Source organism: Lissotriton vulgaris, unplaced genomic scaffold, assembly GCF_964263255.1.
Source record: "Lissotriton vulgaris unplaced genomic scaffold, aLisVul1.2 SCAFFOLD_1600, whole genome shotgun sequence".
Lineage (NCBI taxonomy): Eukaryota > Metazoa > Chordata > Amphibia > Caudata > Salamandridae > Lissotriton > Lissotriton vulgaris.
Genome location: NW_028247114.1, coordinates 224279 through 247408, shown reverse-complemented (window position 1 = coordinate 247408; position 23130 = coordinate 224279). Strand labels below are relative to the sequence as shown.

General features: G+C 49.6%; 1 protein-coding gene across 1 annotated transcript in view; it reads left to right on the top strand.

Annotated features, from left to right (window-relative positions):
* Positions 1-23130, top strand: part of LOC147665626 (AP-1 complex subunit gamma-1) — a 521863-nt gene that overhangs the window by 303659 nt on the left and 195074 nt on the right. Inside the window, exon 6 of the mRNA XM_086949636.1 lies at positions 12822-12898. Within this exon, the coding sequence (XP_086805762.1) occupies positions 12822-12898 (77 nt within the window). The remainder of the gene's footprint in view (positions 1-12821; positions 12899-23130) is intronic.

Genomic DNA, 23130 nt, shown 5'->3' with positions numbered 1-23130 from the left:
CAGCAGCCTGAAAACTGGAAGGTAAACTAGGTTGTCACACCAAGACTCGAGTACAACCACCCTGAGGAACACTGTTACTTTAATTGGGCAACACAAGGTAAATACCTGCGAGACCCACGCACAGGTGTGTTCATCACCCGGAGGCGGAGGAGGAGTTTAGAGAAGCGAGGAGTACGACGGAGAGGAGTGGAGGTCTGGAGATTGGAAGAGCGAGGAGGGCGACGGCGAAGAGTGGAGGAGAGGAGAAGAGCACATCGGAGGCGAGCCAGGAGTCACGGCAGGAGGAGGAAGATCGGAGGCAGAGAGCGGGGACGGCGGAGGTGCCAGGACCATCGAGGAGAAAGGCTTGGACAGGAAGAGAGACCGTAGGGAGAGCAGACGACTGCAGCGACAAGCCAGGAGGCCAACGAGAAGGCGCCTCGCCCAGCCACACTTCAAGGGAAGTGTGGCTCTCGCAGGTACGGTCACGCTTTGCGGGCTGGGCGGGACGCAAGTGGGCTAAACCTCCTTGAGGCGTTCACACGGATATCCAGTACACTACCCTTTCCCCGTCACTGCATCGCCATTCACTTTTGGTTAGAGGGTTGTTGCTGCGCACGTGTGTCCCTCACTCCCTTTCCCTGAATCACTGTACATTCTATTGACACCCGGACTAAGACCTGTCCCGGTTTTCTTCCTTTACGTCCCCTACCTGAACACCGAGCTGGAAGAAGACGAGCCTACCTTCCGGACTAAAAGTCCCTGAAGACCCCGGGAGAGAAGAGGAACCGGAGAAGAATCGGACAGCGACCTCACCCTTCCTTATTACCGAAGAGTAATACAGCGTAGAAGAGTGTTCAAATCAATAAAACCCGCGTTACCCACAGTTCCTGTGTCAGTGAGTCTGTTCCCATCCTCACAAGTAGTGGAGAATGCGGGCATTCCGATAGCCATCTGCAAAACAAAGATGCAAGAGTTACTGCAAACACTGATCACAGGGCAAGAGAGGTTGGGAAGGGCAGTGGACTCTCCTCCGCACAAGCCGACAGGGAGACGTACCGAAATACCGTCTCCACCCAAATTGAGGGGCTGCAGAAGGCAATCATTGACCCTGCCAGCAATCCCCCAAGAGAAGTCAGAACGCCAAACCCCACCCTTTCAGGCATCTCGTTGCAAAAGTACATAGCGGGGGAAGACCCAGATGCCTTTCTGGTCAACTTCGAGAGGGTTGCCCTAGCCTGCGGATGGCCGCTGGAGAAATGGCCGTTTTTTCTTGCCCCTCTCTTGATGGGCGAAGCCCAAGCGGCTTATCAGGTGACCAATAATACGGGACACACCCCCTATGGTCAAATCAAAACTGTCATCCTGGACCACCTGGGCCTGGACGCCGAAACATACTGTGTTCGCTTCCGGAAGGAGAGAGGAACCCAGGGCGAGAACCCCAAAACCTTGTTCTTTCGACTAAAATCGGCTGCAGACAAATGGCTCACCCCAACCACTAGCACGAAGGAGGAAATAATGGACAAGGTGTACTTGGAGCAGTTCCTAGAGGCGCTGCCTTACGGGACTCAGAAATGGTTAAGGCAACACTCCAACCTGACCACCAGCCAAGCCATGGAGATGGCTTCTACGTTTCCGTGCCCAACCTCTGATGCATCCCGGTAAACAGGACAGGTCGAGCAAGCCTGCACCCCGGTTGGAACGCAAACCACAACCCCCCCCCCCCAACCCCCCCACCCCCGGGTTTCCTGCGCCACACCTTATGAATCCTGCAGCTCCTGTGTCCAAGGGCCCTCAATGCTTCGACTATGGCGCCTGATGCCACATAGCCCGCCTGTGTCCCCATAAACGGAACCAAGAAGAGCCCGTGGATGTTGGATACATTCCCAAGGCCATCATGTATACAGCAAAACTGGGAGGGGCCTACCACTTAAGTGTATGGGTGAATGGGGCTAAAATCAGGGCTCTTCTAGATTCGGGCTGTAAACAGTCAGTGGTACAGGGGGGTTTTGTAAAGTCCCACCAGGTAATGCCAGGAACCGTGGTCCACATAAAATGCGTCCACGGAGACATTAAAGATACCCCGTAGCCTACGTACCGCTTGAGTTAGAGGGGGAGAGGAGCCTGGTGGTGAAAGTAGGGGTGCTTGACACTCTTCCCGAGGACATTATAATAGGGACTGACAACCCCCATTTTCTTGACCTGTTCACCATGACCCTACAAAAGGGGATGCTTCCTCAGTCCCTCTCTGCCTTAGCCTCCCCTGACCCATGGGAGGGTGATCGTAGCTTCAGGTTTTCACTATCAAACAACGCTACCTTGTTTAACGCCTGGGAGCAAGCACACGCCGACAAGGAAAACCCCTCTCCCAGATATCCCCAGTTTTTGATAAAGGCCGATTTATGGTATAGACAGGGAAACCCAGATGAACCCCTCCAGCTTCTTGTTCCGACCTGTTTCAGAGAGCAAATTATGTTCTACCTACACACTCACCTTTTGGCCGGGCATACAGGCAGCGAAAAGACCACCCAGAATGTACTAGGTGTTTCTACTGGCCAGGAGTCTAGAAAGATATAAAAACTCATTGTCAGACCTATGATATTTGCCAGCGGAAAAATATGCACAGACCCCCAGGAGTGCCTCTACAACCCCTCCCGATAATAGGGACACCGTTCGAAAGAGTGGCCATGGATCTTATAGACCCCCTCCCCAAAACACGACGAGGAAATCAGTACGCCCTAGTCATCGTCGACTACGCCACCAGATTCCCAGAGGCATTTCCACTGAAGGCCCCTACGTCCAAGACCATCGCCGAAAAATTCCTGGAATTGTTTTCGAGGGTAGGATTCCCTAAAGAAGTCCTGACGGACCAGGGCACCCCGTTTATGTCCCGAGTTATGAGGGAGGTCTGCCAGTTATTGAACCTCCACCAGATCCGGACCTCTGTATATCATCCCCAGACGGACGGACTGGTGGAGCGGTATAATGGGACCTTGAAGTCAACGTTAAAGAAAATTCTCACAGTAAATGGGAAGGATTGGGATTCACTCCTTCCTCTGGCCTTATACGTGATCCGGGGCCAAAGACCGAGCAGCCTTGGCTGTTCGTCGTTTGAAATGCTTTATGGACGACAGCCCAGAAGCCTGCTAGAGATGACGAAAGAAGTATGGGAGGCGGAACAGCAAGGAGAAACCAAAACACTATTGGAATATAGCCAAAACCTTAAGAACCAATTGGGGAAGATGCGTGACCTGGCGTATTCCCAACTGCAAAGCATCCAGAAGAAGCAGAAAACCCACTACGACAAAGGAAAGAAGTGGAGACGTCTTGCCGTAGACGACTGGGCCGTGGTGTTACTGCCATCTCCCACGAAGAAATTTCATAACGAATGGCAAGGTCCCTACCGAGTGATGGAAACCATAGGGAATACCACTTACCGACTACAGCTAGCCGGGAGGAAAACCCAGCTCTTTCAAATCCCAACGAATAACCATCTTGTCCTCCCCACGGGACACCATCACGAGACTACCCTGGACGAGCTTGTGATCAACGAGGAGCTCTTCCAATCGGAACAGGAGGGGCTACAGAAGGTGCTTCACCCCTTCTCACAGATATTTTCCAACCTCCCTGGGAAGACAAGCCTGACTGAGCACCGGATAGAAACCCCGGACGGGACCACCGTTAAACAACGTCCCTATCGGATACCAGCAGCAAAAAGAGAAGCTATACGCAAAGAGGTACAAGAAATGATCAGACTCAGAGTAATTCGACCCTCGCGGAGTGAGTGGTCCTCCCCCATCGTGATGGTACCCAAGCCTGATGGGAGCAGCAGATTCTGTATGGACTTCAGGGCCCTGAACGCGGTGTCCTCCTTTGACGCCTACCCCATACCAAGAATCGATGAGCTAATCGAAAAACTCGGCGAAGCCCGATACATCAGCACCCTTGACCTCACCAAAGGATATTGGCAGGTCCCGTTAAGAGAAGAAGACCGGAAAAAGACGGCTTTCGCCACCCCAGATGGATTATACGAGATCAACGTCCTACCTTTTGTACTGCATGGAGCGCCTGCCACCTTCCAAAGGCTCATGAACGAGGTTCTGAAAGTTCATCAAAGGTTCAGCTCGGCATATCTAGACAACATAATAATATTCAGTCCTACGTGGGAAAGCCACCTACAGACCATCCTTCATCAGCCACGATCGGCTGGACTACACATCAATTCCAAAAAGTCCCGTATAGGGTATCAGAAAGTGAAATATTTGGGCTATATGCTGGGACATGGCGTCATAGAGCCCCAAATTGAGAAGGTGAGAGCCATAACTGACACCCCTTTTCCCAAAACTGCAAAGGATATAAGAGCATTCTTGGGAATGGTCGGTTATTACCGATGTTTCATCCCCTCTTTCTCAAACATCGCAGCACCGCTCACAGACACCTTAAAAAAACGCTTGACTACCCCTGACTTACAAAAAACCAACCCCCGAAATGTGGAAGGCATTCAACCTACTGAAAAAAATAATCACAACCAGTCCGGTCTTGTCCTCACCCGACTTCTCCAAGCCATTCATACTTCACACTGATGCTTCGGACTTTGGAATAAGTGCTGTGTTATCCCAGTTAACTGATGCAGGGATTGAGCACCCTATACTTTATATCAGCCGCAAACTATTCCCGAGGGAGGTGAAATACCTGACAATTGAGAAAGAATGCCTCGCCATTAAGTGGGCCGTCGATAAGCTGCGCTATTGCCTAGAGGGGCACCCATTCACCCTGTACACTGACCACGCCCCCTGCAGTGGATGAGCCGCAACATCTCCAACAATCCAAGGGTTCTGCTTTGGTTTCTTTCTCTCCAGCCCTTCTCCTTCCAGGTGCATCACAGAAAAGGGAGGGACAACGCTAATGCTGATTACTTGTCACGTTTTCCTCTCCCGATCTGGAGATTCCTAGGGTGGGAGGTATGTGACGGGGGAGACTCGGACGACGACATGAGAGACAATGACCTTTTGCCTTTCTTCATACAGCAGCCCGAAAACTGGAAGATAGACGAGGTTGTCACACCAGGACTCGAGTACAACCACCCTGAGGAACACTGTTACTTTAATTGGGCGGATCCCGAGGCAGGCCCCACCCACAAACACAAGGTAAATACCTGCGAGAACCACGCACAGGTGTGTTAATCACCCGGAGGTGGAGGAGGAGTTTGGAGAAGCGAGGAGTACGACGGAGAGAAGTGGAGGTCTGGAGATTGGAAGAGCGAGGAGGGCGACGGCGAAGAGTGGAGGAGAAGAGAACATCGGAGGCGAGCCAGGAGTCACGGCAAGAGGAGGAAGATCAGAGGCAGAGAGCGGGGACGGCGGAGGTGCCAGGACCATCGAGGAGAAAGAGGAGTGGACCGGAGGAGAGACCGGAGGGAGAGCAGACGACTGCAGCGACAAGCCAGGAGGCCAACGAGAAGGCGCCTCGCCCAGCCACACTTCAAGGGAAGTGTGACTCAAACAGGTACGGTCACGCTTTGCGGGCTTGGCGGGACGTAAGTGGGCTAAACCTCCTTGAGGCGTTCACACGGATATCCAGTGCACTACCCTTTCCCCATCACTGCATCGCCATTCATTTTCGGTTAGAGGGCTGTTGCTGCGCACGTGTGTCCCTCACTCCCTTTCCCTGAATCACTGTACATTCTATTGACACCCGGACTAAGACCTGTCCCGTTTTTCTTCCTTTACACCGGGAGAGAAGAGGAACCGGAGCAGAATCAGACAGCGACCTCCCCCTTCCTTATTACCGAAGAGTAATGCAGTGTAGAAGAGTGTTTAAATCAATAAAACCCGTGTTACCCACAGTTCCTGTGTCAGTGAGTCTGTTCCCATCCCCACAATGAATTTGTTGGAAAAGCAGAGGGCGGCCATCTTAAGATCAGGCGTAATGTTGTGGTGTTAGGACTGGAAGACCGATCTAAGCCCTGATGGAACAAATTGCCCAGCGGGTCAAGTGCATGGGGTGTGAATGGCCTGAAACAAGGCCCACTTCCTTTTGGTGGGCCGGGGGTCACCAGCGCCGCTAATGCAGTGCGTGAGTTATCCTTTTGGCAGCCATCAATGGGTCAGGCAAGTCTGGCTGTTTCGAGGAGCAGGGACTTATTCTTCTCTGAAGTCCAATGGCTATCGTATTTATTGACAATTGTTATTCAATTAGCGTCCTTGGGCGCATGAGTTTTGTGTGTTTGGTCCTAATCATTAGCTGCATAAAATTCTCCATTGTGCCGGGTGTGTTCTAGAGTCGGCCATCTTGGGGACAGGCAGCTTCGATTTTGTCCTGAGGTCCGTGCCGGTCTGAGGAAGGTTTAGTCTCCCTCCTGGGCCTCCTTCGATCTGTTTGAGGGAGGAGGGTGCTGCACTTCGCTACGTTGTGTTCCGGTGTGCAGCGGGACATCAAATCAGTGCAGGGGGAGCCAAGAATTGACCAAGGGTGGCCATCATGGGGTCAGTCCATCATATTAGCATTTGCTGTTCATGCAGATCTGGCTGAGCGTTTGTTCCGGATTTATTCAATCCCTGATGTGGACCCCAGTCGGAATTTGGGACTCCTGCGGGGCTAGGGATCACTTGGTGGGTTCCGTCGCCGTGGACACCTCTGCATGACCGCTTGCAGTCCTGGAGGTACCGGGCGAGGGACGATTTCCAGGTGCTTCAGCTCGCTGCGGTTTGGATTATCCTCTGTTCGGTTCCGGTGAGTCCTGATTATTTTCAGGGAGTAGATGTGAGAGGGGGTCAGGTAGGATTTTCACTGTTTGTGATCCCAAACACTAGAGACAGATTTCAGAGCTCCTTCCCCGAGGCAATCTTCCTCAAGCTGTAGGAGCATGCAGGTGCCCAGTAATACTGAAGATGCATTCCAGAGCTAGGAGCAGTTTCCAGAGTGGCAAACAGCAGAGCTTGAGTTTCTTTCAGTTATGAAAGATCAGCCGTCTGCTCACTCACGCAGCGCTGATGCAGGTTGTGATAGCCATGGTGTTATCACACTTAGACTATTCCACCTCAATCTACCTAGGCATGCCACTTTTCCTAACCAAGCGGGATCAGATGGTTCAGAACCAAGCAGCGAGACTGATCCACCAGCAACCCAGATGGCAATCTGCCAGACCTCTTTTAAAATAACTACACTGGCTCCCTATTCCCCAACACACTGCCTTTAAGACAGGATGCCTAATTTTTAAGTCTCTACTTGGTCGGAGCCCCAAATTCATTAACTATTTCTTATCTAGGTACACTCCCTCGCGGAACCTGCGCGCAGTACACATCCAGCTACTGACCACCCCTGCCTTCATGCTAAAACAAAAGGGAGAATGTACGTTTGCATCCCTGGCCCCAAGACTCTGGAATTGCTTCCCTCTGGAGATTCGGTCATGTACTGATATTTTGAGTTTCAGTAAAATGCCCAAGACATGGGTATTTGTGCAGGCTCACGAATAACTCCATCCACTGGTTCTTGCTAGTATTATAGTTAGCGCCATGAAACCTCTCGGTGTATGTACGATGTATTTAATTTTTTTTATAACATAACATTGAGCAGTGCAGCTTTGTGAAGTGGAGTGGAGTGAACAGTAGCCATATTAAGTTGCCACAATCCGGTGTATAATATAGGGGCAACATTTTCTTTTGGGAAATACAAAACGTACAAGAGCATTGCCTACAGCTTGTTGCAGTCACTGAAATCCTCTAGGGGTAGCATGTCACCTTATGAAACACCTTTGGAAGGAACAGCCCTGAAGACTGCAGGCCCTTTTCCAGGAGTAATGCCATGAGTCAACTTTCTCATAGGAGATCAAAGGTAACTTGTGTAGCTGTGTTATTAGGTGCATGGAAGACAAAAATCCTAAAGCATACTAATTATGTGGAAACAAAAGCAGAGTGCAAAGCTTTTGTGGGGCATGAGAATGCTGAGCAGTTAGGCTTAGTGTTCTCGCTACTTTATAGTCAATCAACAACAATTCCTATTTATAATATATATATTCACTGAAGAAACCAAAGGTTACAGGGATGTTCTAGTTAGGTGTAGATTTCACTCCTACAAAACCATAGAAATTCAGCAGTTATAGTTACCTGAGCTACCTATAATTTAACACCCCGTTTATGACCTCACATATTACAGCAGTCCTGACATGGTCAGTGACATCATTGATGACATCATCCCAGTGAGTGTTTTTCTTAAATGTTTGAGACTTAAAGGTTTATACTAAGCTAAACTACTATTCTTTCTGTACTACTAATGGCTGTGTGAGTAGCTGTATGGGTGGGTGTATTAGTGGCTGAATGGGTGGATGTGTAAGTGGCTGTTTGGGTGACTGGCTGTATGGGTAACTGAGTGGATGTGTAAGTTGCTGTACGGGTGTGTATGTGAGTGGCTGTACGGGTGTGTATGTGAGTGGCTGTACGGGTGTGTATGTAAGTGGCTGTACGGGTGTGTATGTGAGTGGCTGTACGGGTGTGTATGTGAGTGGCTGTACGGGTGTGTATGTGTGGCTGTACGGGTGTGTATGTGAGTGGCTGTACGGGTGTGTATGTGAGTGGCTGTACGGGTGTGTATGTGAGTGGCTGTACGGGTGTGTATGTGAGTGGCTGTGCGGGTGTGCGAGTGGCTGTGCGAGTGTGCGAGCGGCTGTGCGGGTGTTTGCGAGTATGTGTGTGTGTGGCTGTGTGGGTGTGTGAGTGGCTGTGCGGGTGTGTGAGTGGCTGTGCGAGCGGGTGTGCGAGTGGCTGTGCGAGCGGGTGTGCGAGTGGCTGTGCGAGTGGCTGTGCGGGTGGCTGTGCGGGTGGCTGTGCGGGTGGCTGTGCGGGTGGCTGTGCGAGTGGCTGTGCGGGTGTGCGAGTGGCTGTGCGGGTGTGCGAGTGGCTGTGCGGGTGTGCGAGTGGCTGTGCGGGTGTGCGAGTGGCTGTGCGGGTGTGCGAGTGGGTGTGCGGGTGTGCGAGCGGGTGTGCGAGGCTATATGGGTGTGTGAGTGAGTGGTCATCTGAGTGTTTGTAGGATTCAGTGATGGGTATGTAAGTGGGTGTGTGAGTAGTTTTATGGGTGTTAATAGGTCTGAGATGCTGTGTGGTTGAATAACTGACTGTCTGAGTGATTGTACGATTAAGTGGGTGTGCGAGTAGCTATATGGGTGATTGTATTGCTGTGCAAGTTGTATGAGTAAGTGTTTGTATGAGTAGTTGTATGAGTGAGTGGCTGTACATGGACATTTGTAGAGCGGCGACCTGGAAGTCCCCGCACACCTTCACCAGGCACTACTGCTTGGATACTGAGCTGACGAAGGATGCAGCAGTGGGCAGAGCAGTGCTTCGCCATCTGTTCCAGTGAGGTGAGCCTTCTTACATCCCTCCATCCTTTACTGGTATGCACATTTCCTTTTCCTAGAAACTACATGACATTGCATGTTGGTGGTTTACAGTCGCATGATATGTATTATCTACAGACTCATATACGATATACCACCACAGAATGTGCATAATATATTGCTTGCTACTCTGATTCAGGCATTTGAATCTATGAAAGACACCCAAATACTGGATAAGAAATGTGTTACTTACCTGTAACTGCAGTTATCCAGTATTAGTGTCTTTCATAGATTCACATGCACCCTCCCGCCTCCCCTGGAAGGACTCACCTATCTCTCTAACAAGTTTGCGCCTAACTAGCTTGGTGCGTACGAAAATCTGAGACTGACGCTCCTGACATGAAGGTTCTAGAAGGAGGTGGTAGCTGATTGGTTGGTTCTCTTTACTTTGGTCCTTTTTACAAAAGGACACAGGTTACCAAGGTGGGACCCTTAGGCCTACTCTGTTTTGGTCCTTCTTACATAAGGACATGGATAGGACACTAAGGCGAGATCCTTAGGCCTATTCCTTTATATGTATGTCTATAGGACATTACTTTTTTTATATACCGGAGGCTCCCGTCTCGACGACGGGGAATGATTCAGGCATGTGAATCTATGAAAGACACTAATACTGGATAACTGCAGTTACAGATAAGTAACGCATTTCTTCCTAACTGTAACCTTTAAGAGTGTGTGGCTGTATAGGTCGGTGAGTGAATGTTTAAGTGGCTGTATGGGTGTGAGAGTGGGGGTCGGAGTGGGGCTATGAGTGCGTGAGTAAGTGTCTAAATAGGTTTGAGTCTGAGTGGGTGTGTCAGTAGCTGTGTGAGTGACAGGGTTACAACGAAAAAAACACAAAAAAAACAAAGGGGATGATGGACGGAGCGTTGACAATACAAACACTCACCCCAGTCAACTGATCTGGGTTTAATCCATCACTGTTCTTTAGCTCACTCCGCCACCCCAGTTCAGACATGGCCATATGCAAATCAGTCTGACCCTGTGCCTCATGGGAACAGTCCAGCCCGATCTGCCAAGCCATGTCTTCCCTGGACCGGAATCAAGCTTCCCAGGACCGGTTTCTGGCATTACAGCCGGGCTTGCTTGAATCCAATGGCAAAGTGAGCAAGGGACTCACGTCTGAGCATACCCTACCAACTTAGGGCGAACAAAGAAAAACCAAAGGGGATAATGGACGGGGCGTTGATAATACAAACACTCACCCCAGTCAACTGATCTGGGTTTAATCCATCGCCGTTTTTTAGCTCACTTCGCCACCCCAGTTCAGACATGGCCATATGCAAATCGGTCTGACCCTGTGCCTCATGGGAACAGTCCAGCCCGAACTGCCAAGCCATGTCTTCCCTGGTCCACAAAGTATCAAGAGGAGTGCTCTCTTCTGGTTAATTAGTAACGGCTACCTCGTTGGGTAAGTGTCCAGTGCGTATTGTACACTACAGTTGCATAATAGAGCACGAGGAGGTGTCTCCAGTGACCTTGTGTGCATTTCGAATGCGATTGTTCCTTCTGCGTCTTTATCCAGAAATCCTGTCCGGAAGCACTGGGTTAATTTGATGGAGGATGGAGAATATGGTTCGGAGATTGTGAGAAGTCGCACGGTCGGGAAGAAAACAGTCTTCTTCCCCTCGGAAGCTGGTGACTAAAATATACGCCTTTACACTAGCTGATTCCACTGACTGGGCGCGCATGGCGTGTGGTGAGGACCTGGGTGTGCAGACATCTCAGGCTGACCGGCTCTACTGTTGCAATCAGATTAAGTGTCTGTCCCCGAATTACCATTTGCGCCTTATTCATGTTAAATACTTACATAGGCTATACCGGACCCCGTCCAGCTACACAAGATGGGACTTATTTCCACTGATAGATGTTTGCGTTGCTCTACCCCTGCGGCTGATTTTTCTCAACTTCATGGCTGTGCCCTCCGGTCTCCGCTTATTGACGTGAGGTATGCGCCCCTAGTTCTGAGATCACCTTGATCCCGATCCCCCACTTTGCCTCTTAGGCTTTATTAAATATTGTCCAGATTCCTCCCGCTGCCTGATTTCCATGCTCCTTGTCCTCGCGCGGCGTAGGGTTTCCATGTGTTGGGGCCGCAAGCCCGCACCCAAGGCCACTCAATGGTTTGAGGATGCATCGCGCTGCCAGACCCTTCTGTGTCCTTATGCCAGCTAGATCCCGTCCTCTTGACACATAGGGCCCACTCGTATCCTACCTCTTAAGTCCTAATTCCCAGCGCTGGGCGACCTCACCTGTGCTCCCCGCCGGTGCTGCTGCTCAGTGAGTAGCTTGCCCCCCTGATCGCACTCCCTACAGCTTGTTCTATCCCTCTCCCTTTACATGGTGCCTCGCATAGTGACTCGCTCCACTGTCCTGGTGCTCTTATGTTCTTTCCTTTTCTGTATTGATCTTCAGCGATATATGTTCAAGAAGACCCTCGCTGTAATAGATTGTATTTTTATAAACACAGTGCTTTGATATGGTGCAATTCTGTAATTTTACAATGCAATTTGGTCAATCAAGGTTTTTGAAAATCAAAAATATATATATATATATCTGACTAACGTTTTACTCAAAGAATAGGCACTGCCTAAGAGCCACATTGCAACTGCAGCTTAGTTGGCCTTTAAAAAAAAAAACACTAGACAAGGTATTTTGAGGCATATAGAGCTGTAGGGTTACATTCCTTGCTGTTTACTGGTTGGCCTACAGCATCCCGAAAGGGCTGAATAGCTTATAGCTAGGGTGCTAATTTAGATCACTGGTGCCTCTGTCTCTCACTTCTGTCCCATTGGACAGAACTGCAAAATACTGCATCATTGTAATAAAATAAAATGGTCTGTAGCTTCTGGAGTCAGCTCAATCACATGAGTTTTAGATAATATTGGGTATTTATATTCTAGAAAATCTAGTGTTTAGCTTATGAATCCAAAAAGTTTATTAGAATCCAAACAAACACTTTCTTATTTTCAATTTGTGTCCTATTTTAATTGTTGTTGCTACTTGTAAAAGTCTGACTTTCTTTGACGCTGAAGCACAAAGTTTGAGTTCCTTGTCATTGCTGTGTGTGAAATATTTATGCATGCTTTCTGTTCTAGTAAGCCTTAACTCCATTAATCCTGGATAGTCAAGTGCATGAAAAAGTCTTTTAGTTATGTATTTGAAGTGCAGAAGTATTGGTACCCTGGGGCACTCTGTGGTGAATAACAGTACTCACAGAGGTACGGTCCAGTGTCTTATGAATGATCATGACCCCCCAAAAAACTCATGTGGGATGCAGGATATTAAACGCATAAAATAAAGAAAGCATGTAAATTCTTTCACTCTTGTTCAGCGCTCAGTAGAATAATAGTCCTGTTGATTGTTTATAGGAATAATATTATTCTCATATGGTTGAACTCTCATGAGAAGTTTCATTGACTTTCAATTTTTTTTGTTGATCTTGAAGGTGTTCTTCACACGTCTGTCGTATTGCTCACAGAGATGTGCGAGAGAAGCCCTGACATGCTTGCACATTTTAGAAAGGTAAGGAATGTGTCCAACCATGGAACTCCCTTTATGCATTACTGTTAATTTGTGCTGATTTCTGGGTGCTTGTCTCAGTAGTTAAAACATATTTGGGGAACTAGGACATATTTATATGCTGCAGCAATTAGATTTGTGGGATTTGACCAACCCGTAACCTTTATAGAGATGAATATTTAAGCTAAATATGTGTTTTTGGTTTACTTTCTGCCGAGTTCCCAGAGCTGCGTCCAGGAAGCATTTCATGTTAAGGACACTGTTAGAACAAGATAGTTCCTGCTTTAGGCTGTTGTAATTGTAGTTCTGGTGTGGCAGTTGCTTATCTTCATTGATGGCAGTGCTTTTATTAGGTGTAGTATTTATCGGTTGATACCTATCAGATGGTTCAACTGTCTGTTTTTTTTAAAGACCTCTTGGAGGTGTTGAAAAAGCTCACCTGGGAATGCATTCCGCCCCTTGCTTACCATTGGCTTTGCGGTTTGTAACTCATGTTTTTTTCTGGCTTTGATTTTGGCTATTAGAGCATTTAATAATTATTATATACCAAATGAGACTTGATAGGGTAATGGCCGGTTTTGTAATTTGGAAAATTCTTGAGTGTTTTTAAATTTTAATTATGGATGAAATGAACTATCTTATTGCCTAAATAGAAAATTAATATTGAAAATAGGCTTTTATCTTGTACTTTTAGGATCATTTTGTATCTGATCGAATAAAGGATTTGACTATGATTTAGGCTCTCCAGGGTGAGTTTGTCCCTCCCAGAGAGGAAGACTTTTCACACCAACTCACTTTTTTTCTTCCATGAGTGCTACTTTCTGTAAACAGGCCTGTAAATCTTCTTTTTTCATTGGCTGTGCATTTAAAGACCGAGGTAAAATGTCGGGGTCCGTCTTCCGAGGGAGCTTGATGTTTACTTTTCTTGGACTTCAAAGTCAAAGTAGTTGTGTGACAATCTTGCTGGATACTGGGAGTGGGAAGGGTTTTTTTTCTAGCACACATTTAAATTAACTGCAAGTATTTCAGAATGTATCAGAATTATGAACACACACATGAAGCAAATTGTTTGTAAATTCGGTAGTGTTTGAAAACAGATACTTTAATATGAGCAAAACAAATCCATTTCCACACCATTTGTAAGATGTATAGTTTTGTTAGTCAAACTGTATGTCTGTGTAAATGTAATGGTCATCTCAATTGAAAATGTGTTGTCAGTAATGGCTGTGTGCTACCACACCATGCATACTTCAATGTAGTCTGCAGCACTCCATGCCACTGCACGCTATACTTTACACCACTTTGTCACTTCACTGCACTCTATGCCACTGAACTCTACGCCACTCCATGCCACTCCAGGGTAGGCAACTCCAACGTAATCTATACAACTCCACTTTACGCCACTCTGCACCACTGCACTCTAGGTCACTGCACTCTACCCTTTTCCACTCTACCCAGCGCCACTGCACTTTGGACTCTGCCTCATTCTACAAATATCTACTCTGCACTCTCCGCCACTGAACTCTGCATCACTCCATGCTATTCCACTGCACTCTGCATCATTCCTCACTGTACCACTCAGCGCCACTCTGTGCCACTCTACGCCACTGCGCTCTGTGCCACTCTACGCCACTGCGCTCTGTGCCACTCTACGCCACTGCGCTCTGTGCCACTCTACGCCACTGCGCTCTGTGCCACTCTACGCCACTGCGCTCTGTGCCACTCTACGCCACTGCGCTCTGTGCCACTCTACGCCACTGCGCTCTGTGCCACTCTACGCCACTGCGCTCTGTGCCACTCTACGCCACTGCGCTCTGTGCCACTCTACGCCACTGCGCTCTGTGCCACTCTACGCCACTGCGCTCTGCGCCACTCTACGCCACTGCGCTCTGCGCCACTCTACGCCACTGCGCTCTGCGCCACTCTACGCCACTGCCCTCTGCGCCACTCTACGCCACTGCCCTCTGCGCCACTCTACGCCACTGCCCTCTGCGCCACTCTACGCCCCTGCGCTACAGGCCACTCTGCTCCACTGCGATCTGCGCCACTCTGCTCCACTGCGATCTGCGCCACTCTGCTCAACTGCGCTCTGTGCCACTCTACGCCACTGCGCCACTCTACGCCACTCTATGCCACTGGACTCCGCGCCACTCTACACCACTGCACTCTACGACGCTGCATTGTGTGCCACTTTATTCTATGCTGCTTCTATGCCACTGCACTCTGTCCCTATGCTCTGCAACACTCTGACAATGCACTCTATGCTACTGAACTCTGCCACTCTACTCTACACTACTGCATTCTAATCCAATGCACTCTGCAGTACTCCACTCTACACCAGTCTATACCACTGTACTCTACCCACTGTAAACCACTGAACTCTGACATTCTATTCTGCCATACTGCACTCTGAGTCATTGATCTCAGCTCCACTCTAATCTGCACTACTGTGTTCAATGTCAATGCACTCTGCAGCACTCCACGCCACAGCAATCTGTGGTCCTCTATTCTATTCTGTGCTTCTCCACGCTGGGCAGCTGCATTCTACTAAGCAACATTATAATCTACTACACTGATTTATACGCTGCTGCACTCTACGCCACTATACTCTGCATCACTTTGCACCAGTGCACTATATACCAGTCCACTCTATTCCCTTGTGTGCCACTCTGTGTGCTCGACTACCTCACTGGTGCTGCCGTCGGCCAATGGCCGACGCGCCCGTTTTTTAAAACGGCCGCACTGCCGCAAAAAAGCGGAAACAGCCAACGGGTTAATTAAAACACAAATTCAGGTGCATGCTCTCTTGTGGTCTCTTGCTCCTTTTACCTCGATCAGTGAAACCTTCTCCGCTCCTCCATGCTTTTGGGATTGAGGAAGGACATGTCCCGCAGACAGACTTGCCTAATTACTTTCCTTCCCTGGACTACTTTGTCATTCCACTCACCATAACTTTATTTGAAGTGGAAGTGACAACCCCCTAGCTGCTGTGTGAAGTGTAATTAGTCCTGTATAAGCAATAAATTGTTAACTAGGTTTGACGCTTTTACTTTATTTAATTATATGCCGGTGGAGAACTCACCAGACCAGGTGATGAATTCAGAGATCCAATACATATTGGCTACTACAAGCATCAAAAACAAATCGCAGAAAAACCCTAACTTGTTCACTTTTATTCACTCTGCCCCACTCTACAACACTCTACTCTACAACACTGCACTCTACACTCTCCGCCACTGAACTCTGCATCACTCCATGCTATGCCAATGCACTCTAGTTTTCTCCTCACTGTACCACTCTGCGCCACTCTAAGCCTCTATGCCACTGCGCTACTGTACACGATTAATTCTGTATATATTCACAATTCTCACTCAGACATAGTAAATGTATCGGACGAGTGGTTGAGTAATGCGAGGTTTGTGTGTGTGTGTGTGTGTGTGTGTGTATGTAGATCGTACCGCATAAATAATGTAAAAAAAGGAAGCAGAGAACTCTGGGTAGTTACCAAGTTTAGGTGGACAACAACTCCTAAATTGAGCACCCTACAACACCAGCGACACTTTGAACATGCTCTCCTCAGATGCCTGTTTTTCTAGCAAAGGTTTTCAACATATAATTACACAGTGCTATCCACACCATGCTATAACGGGGCAAAGTCGTTTGCCATTTCTACAGCAAAGTCTTTAAGCATAGTTTTAGCACAGTGCTATCCATGCCGAGCTGTAAAATTACAAAAGCCTTTGACCGCTCCAGGCACAGTATTACTTATTTAGATTGGTAAAATACCATTTGTCCCTTTCTAGCTCGGTATGGATGTCACTGTGCTAATCCGATGCTTAAAAACTTAGCTAGAAAACTGACATTTGAGGTGAGCAGATTCCGAGTGTCGCTGGTGTTTTAGGGTGCTCTGTGCCGGAGCTTTTCTCCACATAAACTGTCCAGAGTTCTCTGTTTGCTTTCTCCAGCTTGACCTAAAAAAGTAATGCGAAGCATTTCGTCCAGCTCGACAACTAATGTTGCCCGCCTCCTGGGAATCTGAGACGGCACGCGTGACGATTGGTGTCTGTGGACGCGCGCGTCCAGGCCGGCGCCGTGCACATCTCCTGCCTCAGATTCCCTGAAGTGCGCAAACACACACACCGGCAGGCACACGCGCACACACGCACACGCACACACACGCACACACACACACACACACACACACACACACACACACACAGAGACACTGTACATGATAAGATCACCGCTGCTGGCCCGAGGTTCTTATAGTGTGTGAACTTACCCCCCAACTTCACCGCTGTGTGAGAGTGCATCAAGATCGCCATTAGAAGCACCGCCAGCGACCTCGGGAGGCCGTTGCCTGCTCACCTACGTCACCTCCGTGCCACGCTGTGGTTCGCTCAAAGTTTCAGCGATTCCCGCCGTGCCAACCGAGGGCTGCGCCGGGATTGGCTGCAGGACTTCAGTGACATCACCTGTGTGTCGCGCTCCCATTGGCTTTACCCAATCACATAGGGCTTGCTCTTGCCGCCACGGTCTTAGAGCTTCGTAGCCCTGCAGACAACAGGCGTTAGGGCTGGATAGTACTTAGCTCATCTGTCTCAGAAGGATGAAAGTCTAATAAAGCCCTGGCTCCATTGGATCCGGTCACCTGCTGAGATCTTGCCTTTGCTGACATCAGACCAGGTGTGGATGCGACATCTTAGCACAGATGTATGCGTGCGCTGCATTAGCCCACCGAGCTACCTGCTCGGTTTGTATTGATGCGTGTTGCGTGCCTTGTGCATTCCTCGCGTACTTCTGGTCTCCAAGATACTCACTCGCTCCTTTATTGCTGTCAGACTTGTCGATTGATTTATGTGTTCCTGTTTTAGGCGGGGCCGCACCTCCCTGTCGCAGACTCTAGTGTGAGGGACAACTGTAAGGCCAGAGGGACCCCCGCTGCGACAAGGGACCTTCAGGGCTGGGGATACCGCAGCCGCTTGTTGGAAAGGTGGCAGCCCGCGGCAGCAGGGGGAGCGGACCCCGCCGGAGCGGAGGTAAGGCCGGTGCCCCTACACACCCTCTGCTGCCCTGAAGCTCAGCTCTCCAGTCCACTCACCGACCGTGAACTGTGTGCCAGTCACCCCAAGCCTCTAGTCTAGGAGTTTTCTCGAGCTACATCCCGCTAGATTCCTGCCAAACAACCTAGCAAAATCCGTGCGAGGATTGTATTATAGTGTATGTACCGCAGTGTTTACTTGCTGAAGATGCCAGTGAGAGCTGTGCGTCCTTTGCACCCAGGGCATTAAGTGGGACGAAAAAACGAGGGGGGGGCTTGAAAGGTGGGTGACTCTCTGAGTGCAGCTCCTGCTATTGTGATTGATGCTGGATGCTACACGGTGTGTCTGAGTCGCGGCGGCAGTCACGTGTCATTTTTATCGCTCTCAGCCTCTCTGCCGGGGATTAATGCATCGCACATGCGTTCTGCACTTTAAGTGCTGTTTAAATGCACTCTGCTTGTTAAAAAGCTTCCCTCTTTATTGTGAGTAGGGTGTAGGATCCATAGTGCACTGCGAGGGGCTACTATTCTCCGTAGAACACCACAGTGTCTCAGTTAGGGCTGCGTGCTAATTTGGTTTCAGTTCGGCTCCAGGGCCCCTCACACTGGATCTTGATGTTTGTACAAGATTTCTTTCTTCGTTAGCGGCGTCCGAATATTCTCACTTTTTTCGATGGCCGATTATGCGATTTATTGACTTGTGTGGACTGCCATTCCTCTTTTATTCAGTGATGTTGTGCCACGAGGTGTGGAACCGGAGAACTACACTGCCACCTTCTCCTAGTCACCCTCACACCCTCACACCCTCTCACCCCCTCATACACCCTCACACCCTCACTCACCCTCACTCACCCTCACTCCTCCTCACCCTCACTCCTCCTCACCCTCACACCTCCTCGCCCTCACACCCCCTCAAACACCCTCACCCGCCCTCACGCACCCTCACATCCTCATCCTCACACACCATCACACCCTCACACACCATCACACCCTCACCTCCCCTCACACACCCTCACACCTCCTCACCCTCACTCAGCCTCACACCCCCTCACCCTCACTCAGCCTCACACCCCCTCACCCCCTCACCCCCTCACCCCCTCACCCACCCTCACCCCCCCTCACCCCCTCATCCTCACTCACCCTCACAACCTCCTCACCCCCCCTCACAACCCTCTTACCCTCACACACCCTCACCCTCACATCCCCCACCCTCACACATCCTTGCACCCTCACACCATCACACACTCACCCTCACACCATCAAACCCTCACTCACCCTCACACCCTCACTCACCCTCACACCATCACACTCACCCTCACACCATCAAACCCTCACTCACCCTCAAACCCTCTCACCCTCACACCCTCACACCTCCTCGCCCACACACCCTCCCTCACACACCCCCTCACCCTCCCTCAGTCACCCCCTCACACACACCCTCACCCACCCCCTCACCCTCACCCACCTCCTCACCCTCACACACCTCCTCACCCTCACACACCTCCTCACCCTCACACACCTCCTCACCCTCACACACCCCCTCACCCTCACACACACCCTCACCCTCACACACCCCCTCACCTCACACACCCCCTCACCTCACACCCCCCCTCACCCCACACACCCCCTCACCCCACACACCCCCTCACCCCACACACCCCCTCACCCTCACACCCCCTCACCCTCACACACCCCCTCACCCTCACACACCCCCTCACACACCCCCTCACCCTCACACACCCCCCTCACCCTCACACCCCCCCTCACCCTCACACCCCCCCTCACCCTCACACCCCCCCTCACCCACACTCACCCCCCTCACTCACACTCACCCCCCTCACTCACACTCACCCCCTCACCCTCACACACCCCCCCTCACCCTCACCCCCCCCTCACCCTCACACCCCCCTCACCCCCCCTCACCCTCACACCCCCCTCACCCTCACACCACCCTCACCCTCACACCCCCCCTCACCCTCACACCCCCCTCACCCTCACACCCCCTTACCCTCACACCCCCCCTCACCCACACTCACCCCCCTCACTCACTCACCCTCACTCACCCTCACTCTCTCTCACCCTCACTCTCTCTCACCCTCACACCCCCTCTCACCCCACACATCCTCACCCCGCATCACTCATCCGCCACCACAACATCAATCTGTGCAACCATTCAACAACTCGTTTAAATATGTTCTCTCAATGTTTCAAGCTTTATTACAAATGTAACAAAAAGATGTTAATATTTCACTTCTGGTCTAGGAGTTTTGTAACAATAAAAGACACTGAACATAATCTTCACAAGTTATTTACAAAAGTTTAAGCTATTGCCATTATAAACTACAATACCTTTTAGTCAAGTATTAATTATGTAAAAAAAATTAATCCATTGTTATTTGTAATATCAATGCATGTAAGTCACGTAAATACAACACATATTGCATTACAAGTGCTATATGTGTCACATTTGCGAAAGTTATAACTATTGGCATTGTAAATGACAAAGCTATTAATTTCGCTATTTTCAAAAACAAAACCTAACTAAAAAATGTGTCATTTACAATTCCAATAGCTCAAACATTCCTAATGCGAGACCTATTGCATTGCAAATGCTTGTTTGCTTAGATGTCACGGGATATCTTCACTGAATAGGTATGGTTCCTTTCTATTAAAAATAATTTTTTTTAATTTGCTTATAACCTTGGACCCCGTGGAGGCACCAAAACTGGCAGTCCCTTAGCATAGTCTGTTAAGTTCTGGCATGCCAATTTCTATGCAGTTCCCTGCAGAAGGAAAAGAGTTAAAAAGGGGCAGCGAGGTGTAGGGGTGAAGAAAGAAGTATGTTCCCATTTTAGCTCATATTGGAAATGTTCTTTGCAACAACAGCACAAATTTTAGCAGATTTGCGCCAGTAAGGGTTCACTTACGGCACGTTAGGAGTCCCATGAAATTTCCCTTTATAATTCTTCCCTATAGCACTGGCTGGACTGTATCTCCACTAGCCTGCCTCACGGTACAGAGTTAAACGAAATTCCATGCCAGTTAAAACGCTTTTTTCATGTCTTTCACTTGCTCTGAGACATCACAGAAAAGACCTTTAGTGAGGATACCAAACTCATTTGAGGAAGCCAGATCAAGTAATCTATTTGGAAGGAGAGATTAAAGCATGCAGGGTGTGTAAACTATGTAAGCTTTTGCTGTGAAGGAGGCCAATCACTGGTGACATACTCAATGAGGTAGTTGAGATGCATTGACTAAGTCATATTGTAACTCTACATCAAAATGTAGCACATGCACTTTTACTATGTTTCCTGCTTCACTTTGAGTGCTTGTGAAGTAACTGGCAAGGCAGCTAAGTGCCTTATGAAACTAATTGTGGCCTTTCATGAGTTTAATACTCACTGATGAACTTTCCGCTTGGAACTTTAGCTGCTGCTCGGGGAGGAGGAAGGGCAAGCACTCATTGGCAAAGGTGCCATCAAATTTGTAACCCCTCACCATTCGGGCCAAGGAGTGTACTCACTGTACTGGCTCATTCCGAACAAGCATTTACAATGCAATGGTTTCGCCTTTGGAAAAGTTAGAGCTATTGGCATTGTAAATGACAAAATTTGTATTTGTGTTGGTTTTGAAAACAGATAAATTAATGGCATTGTCATTTACATTGCCATTTAGCTTAATCTCTGCAGTCACTCTGCACTCCCTAGCACTCCCTAGCACTCCCTAGCCCTCCCTAGTCACTCTGCATTCCCTAGCCCTCCCTAGTCACTCTGCACTCCCTAGCACTCTGCACTCCCTAGCACTCCCTAGTCACTCTGCACTCCCTAGTCACTCTGCACTCCTAGTCACTCTGCACTCCTAGTCACTCTGCACTCCTAGTCACTCTGCACTCCTAGTCACTCTGCACTCCTAGTCACTCTGCACTCCTAGTCACTCTGCACTCCTAGTCACTCTGCACTCCTAGTCACTCTGCACTCCTAGTCACTCTGCACTCCTAGTCACTCTGCACTCCCTAGCACTCTGCACTCCCTAGCACTCTGCACTCCCTTGCACTCTGCACTCCCTTGCACTCTGCACTCCCTTGCACTCTGCACTCCCTTGCACTCTGCACTCCCTTGCACTCTGCACTCCCTTGCACTCTGCACTCCCTTGCACTCTGCACTCCCTTGCACTCTGCACTCCCTTGCACTCTGCACTCCCTTGCACTCTGCACTCCCTTGCACTCTGCACTCCCTTGCACTCTGCACTCCCTTGCACTCTGCACTCCCTTGCACTCTGCACTCCCTTGCACTCTGCACTCCCTTGCACTCTGCACTCCCTTGCACTCTGCAGTCACTCTGCACTCCCTAGCACACCCTAGCATGCTGCAGTCACTCTGCACTCCCTAGCACTCCCTAGCATGCTGCAGTCACTCTGCACTCCCTAGCATGCTGCAGTCACTCTGCACTCCCTAGCACTCCCTAGCATTCTGCAGTCACTCTGCACTCTCTAGCATCTGCAGTCACTCTGCAGTCACTCTGCACTCTCTAACATTCTGCAGTCACTCTGCAGTCACTCTGCACTCTCTAGCATTCTGCAGTCACTCTGCAGTCCCTAGCACTCTCTAGCATTCTGCAGTCACTCTGCACTCTCTAGCATTCTGCAGTCACTCTGCAGTCCCTAGCACTCTCTAGCAATCTGCAGTCACTCTGCAGTCCCTAGCACTCTCTAGCATTCTGCAGTCACTCTGCAGTCCCTAGCACTCTCTAGCATTCTGCAGTCACTCTGCACTCCCTAGCACTCTCTAGCATTCTGCAGTCACTCTGCACTCCCTAGCATTCTGCAGTCACTCTGCAGTCCCTAGCACTCTCTAGCATTCTGCAGTCACTCTGCAGTCCCTAGCACTCTCTAGCATTCTGCAGTCACTCTGCAGTCCCTAGCACTCTCTAGCATTCTGCAGTCACTCTGCACTCCCTAGCACTCTCTAGCATTCTGCAGTCACTCTGCACTCTCTAGCATTCTGCAGTCACTCTGCACTCCCTAGCACTCTCTAGCATGCTGCAGTCACTCTGCACTCCCTAGCACTCTCTAGCATGCTGCAGTCACTCTGCACTCCCTAGCACTCTCTAGCATTCTGCAGTCACTCTGCACTCCCTAGCACTCTCTAGCATCCTGCAGTCACTCTGCACTCCCTATCACTTCCTAGCATTCTGCA